This window comes from Belonocnema kinseyi, chromosome 7 (assembly GCF_010883055.1).
Source record: "Belonocnema kinseyi isolate 2016_QV_RU_SX_M_011 chromosome 7, B_treatae_v1, whole genome shotgun sequence".
Taxonomy (NCBI): Eukaryota; Metazoa; Arthropoda; class Insecta; order Hymenoptera; family Cynipidae; genus Belonocnema; species Belonocnema kinseyi.
In genome coordinates, this window is record NC_046663.1 from 46914042 (window position 1) to 46918293 (window position 4252).

Sequence of the window (4252 nt, forward strand, 5' to 3'; positions counted from 1 at the left end):
TGAAAGAGGGAGCTCTTCTTAATATTTTGACACCAAAATCATGTCGATACACCTTACCGACTGCGAGTAAAGCCACCCACGCTTTAACTTCACAGACTGTATCTCAAAAAGTCTTTACAGATTTTGATTTTTAATAAAAAGTATATAAAGTTATTAATATTATATTATATATTATACTGTTATATCTTGGAAAAGTTTAAAAAAATTTTAAACAAAAAGTAGACTTTTGAAGATTTTGAAAAAAGAAGTTTTTAATAATTTTCAAATGTTTCAAGAAAATCAAAACCAATTTTTTAAGATTTCTGGGAAAATTGCAAACGATTTTTTATTTTGAAAAATGCATTTAATGTTACCGTTGAAAAAAGTTTGAACATTTTTTATTTTAAATGATTTTCTAAAATTTCAAAATAAAATGTTGAAGATTTTAAAACAAAATTTGGAATTTTGCAAGATTATAAAATTTTTTCTAAATATCGAATTTCTTTAAAAGGTATTCAAAATGTTTGGAAATTGATCCAGAATTTAAAAAAATATTAGGTAAAGGTCGAAGTAATTTTAAAAAATATTTAGAAAGCTTCGAAATTTTTATAAAATTAACAAATAATTCAGAATTTGAAAAAAAGTTTCCAAACATGTAATAAAACATATATTTTTGAAGATGTCAAACAAAAATCGACTTTTTGGGGAAGAATTTAGGAATCAAATCCTTCGGCAATAATTCGAGAAGTGACTTACTATACGGCGAAAATTTCCTAACATTTTGTAAAAAATGAATTTTCTTCAGAATCTTAGCAAAATTAGATTTATACAACTTGAAAAACAAATTATTAATACTTATTTACTTGTTCTCAGATCTCAAAATCTAATTTTGTCTCTAATGTAAGTGTTCCAAAACTTTGAAATAATCAATAGTTGTTTAAAATTTTAGGTTTTAGATCAGCAAATTATATTTCTTAGTCCCGACTGTTTTAATTACAAATTCAAGTTGAAAATATTCTTTCATCCCTACATAGTATTTATTATGTATTGAGGAACAAGCCCTATATATTTTATGAAGCAAAAAGAAGAATTTTGAAGTTATCATCAGACTTAGAATACGAAAATTTATAATTGCATAACAATTGTTGCCTTAAAATGGTTCCTCAACGTTTTTTCCCTGAAATTCATTTCACTCTTTAATTTATATTTCTTTAAATAACGAAAAATAAGAAAATCTCTACACAATAAAAAAAAAAAAACATAAAATTGATGGCACTTTTTGCACCATAAGGAAGAAATTTAGGGAGGTAGCGTTTGCAAGAATCAAAGTTTTATTGGACACCCTACTGTATTGGCTTAGTCTTTTTGAATTTGAAAAAACGATTGAACAGTTACTAAATATATTTTATTTATCACAAACTGAAGAACAGCCTCCATACAACATTGAGTCGGAGGCATTGTTTGTTGAAATAATTGAAGTACCGTAAGATAGATCAGAATTTGTTGGTGAAACTGGCATCAGTTCGAATTGATCAACATTCATATCCTGAGTTTCTATATCACGAATAGTGTAATTCTGTCTTAAAACAGTCTGCAAGAACCATACAAAATTAGTAAAAGTAGAAGCCGCGCGTTCCTAAAAAATGGTTTCGTAGCCTATTAACCCTTTGCGGCATAGTGGTAACCCAGATTACCACCTTTTTTATTCACAACTTTTTCCTCTAGATTCAATGTTTTTGAAGTCTTATCCAAAAAGTCTGATTGGTATCATATTTGAAGCATTGTAGAATATAAATAAATGATTGCGAACGTATTGCGTAAAATTATAAATAGGTATAAAGAAACAAAGTTCGTAAATCGCACTTTTTTACGAAAGAATTCATTTTTGAACGACGTATTGAATAAATTAGAATAAAAATGGTTAATCTGGGGTTTCGGGGTCGCTGATTATGAATCCAGAAGCAGTTTTGCAAAATTCAAAATTGTGTATCTAATATGGCGGACGACTTTATAAAAAAATAATGAATTTTCATGGAATTTGGAATCTGGTTTTTTTTTGGGTCTCTGATAATGAATCTGAAGTCAGATTTTAAAAGTACCACATGCGGGATTCAAAATAACGGGAAAATTTTAAAACCAGTTCGCCATATTGGGTCTGCGATTTTTAATTTTACAAATCGGGCTCTGGATTCGTATTCAGCGACCTCAGAAACCCTCGAGTAACAAGTTTTATAAATACCCAACAACTTTTAAAAATTTTGTTCGCCATTTTGGATCCGCCATTTTGTATTTTGGAAATCTGACTTCTGATTCGTGATCAGTGACCCTGAAAGTCTCCTAAGGTGCATATATCCGTAAAATTAGTTTGATAGAAAATTATATGCCGCAAAGGGTTAAGACGTTAATTAAGTCGCTGAAACCTCCCGTTCCATACTTTCCCATCCCTACCATTTCCTACTCACCCTCATTTTTAGTAATTTCCCCTACTTCCCCTCTATTTTCTTCCGCTTATTTCCCCTACTGATACTCTCATCACTTCCCCTACAACATTTCTCCTCACTTTCACTACTTCTTCTCCCCTTATTTTCCATCACTTACCCTCCTATAATTACCCTTCTCTTCCTCTACTTCCCCTCCAATCATTTTGATACACGTCTCCTATTTCCTCTCTTCTTACTTCCACTCCTTTATACTAGTTCCCTTCCCTCATTTCGCCCCAATTTCCTTACTTTCTCTCCCACCATTTCCCCTTACTTCACCTCCCATAATTTCCCTTACTTCCCCATCCCTCATTTCCGAACACTTCCCATTTTTCCCAACCCCTCATTTTGCCTTCATCTCCGAATTCCCTTCCTAAAATTTCCCCTAATTTCCCTTCCTTAATTCTCTCTACCTCTTTTCTTATTTTTGCTCACTTCGCTCCCCTAATTTCGCCGTTCCAATAGTTTCTCCTGACTTCCCTTACTTCACCTCCCCTAACTGCCCCTCACTTCGTCCACTTCTCCCAATAATTCCCTTAATTCCACTCCTCTCATTTTCCCTCACCCCTCCATAGTTCCCCTCAGTAAAAAAAGTACACTTTTCCCTTTTTTCCAACCCCCTCATTTCGCCTTTCTTCTCCGAATTTCTTTACCAAAATTTCCCTCACTTCCTGTACTTCTCCACTCAATTTCCCTAATTCCACTTCTTTAATTTTCCTTAACCTCCCCTACCCTACTTCGCCTCGTTGGAAAAAAATACGACGTACTACAAGCGACAACCACCCGCCCGAAACTTTAAAAGTAATTACCCGGGGCCACGAAACTATAAACAGTTAGGATTTAAATTTTATAATTATGAAGTGGAATTTTTATAGTGTAATTTCAACTTTGTTATTATATATACACACCATGAAGTTGTAATTGATCCTGTGATAATTTTTATCGCCAGATGAAGAAAAATTTCGTGTTTTTTCAATAAAATTTCTTCTTTCTTTTTCATCTTCATCTTTATATTCTTTGTCAGTTGTTTTGCGAATGTAATCAATTTCTTTAAGGGCTTCTAACGCAGAGGACAAATTTGACCTCCGCAATCTGGTAAAACTTTCTTGTTCTGCCACCGATTCTTTTTTGTAATGCTCCTTAAGTATTTTTTCTTGATTTTTCTTGATAGACATTGCACATCTTCGATGTTGCTGAATCATGCCATATATTACTTCACCATCCATTCCCAATGGATTAACTCCGTTCTGTTCTAAAAATCTGGAAACTTCAATCCAAATTTGACCCTTCTTGAGTTGATAGTATTTATCAATGATACACATAGTAACCTGCAGTAAAGTAAAAATAAAAATGATCAAAATTAATAGCCAAGTTGTGCAGGTAAAACTTCTATTAGTCTTTTTAGTCCATAAATTAAAAAAAAATCGGATATAATTTAGAGGTCCCTTAGTTTTATCTTTATCTTTTTTATTCATTCGTTGTTATTTTTATTTATTCAATGTATTAAAAATAAAGGTATTAAATTTGTAGACGTATAGAATTATCCTCTTTTACATTATCATAATTTTATATTATTTGTTGAAATTTTTTAAACTAATTTTTAAGGAACATAACCATTTTAATATACTTGTATGACGTTTTTCTATAAGAATTTGACCCACGGTGTGCCAGTTATAAAATACAATAAGTATATTTAGAAATTGTGGGTCCGGATGCAATAAGGGCACATAAAATTTTTTCGTGCGAAAACGAAGTCCCCTGGAGGCTTTAGAAAAAATTTTCGAATTTTAATT

At 31.6% G+C, this 4252-nt stretch overlaps 1 protein-coding gene across 1 annotated transcript; it reads right to left on the reverse strand.

The window, feature by feature from the left end:
* Positions 1-1384: 1384 nt before the first annotated feature.
* LOC117176438 lies at positions 1385-3781 on the reverse strand. Its single transcript, XM_033366678.1, has 2 exons — positions 3368-3781; positions 1385-1570 (listed from the first exon to the last, which is right to left on the reverse strand). The coding sequence occupies exons 1-2, from the start codon at positions 3779-3781 to the stop codon at positions 1385-1387; spliced, it is 600 nt and encodes a 199-aa protein (XP_033222569.1).
* Positions 3782-4252: the final 471 nt, after the last annotated feature.

Bases quoted from the DNA above. Each gene is read 5' to 3' on its own strand.
- LOC117176438 (XM_033366678.1), bottom strand. From the start codon at position 3,781: ATGTGTATCATTGATAAATACTATCAACTCAAGAAGGGTCAAATTTGG. The intron at 1,571-3,367 runs GTGTGTATATAT...TGGTTCTTGCAG, and splicing joins GGATCAATTACAACTTCATG to ACTGTTTTAAGACAGAATTA.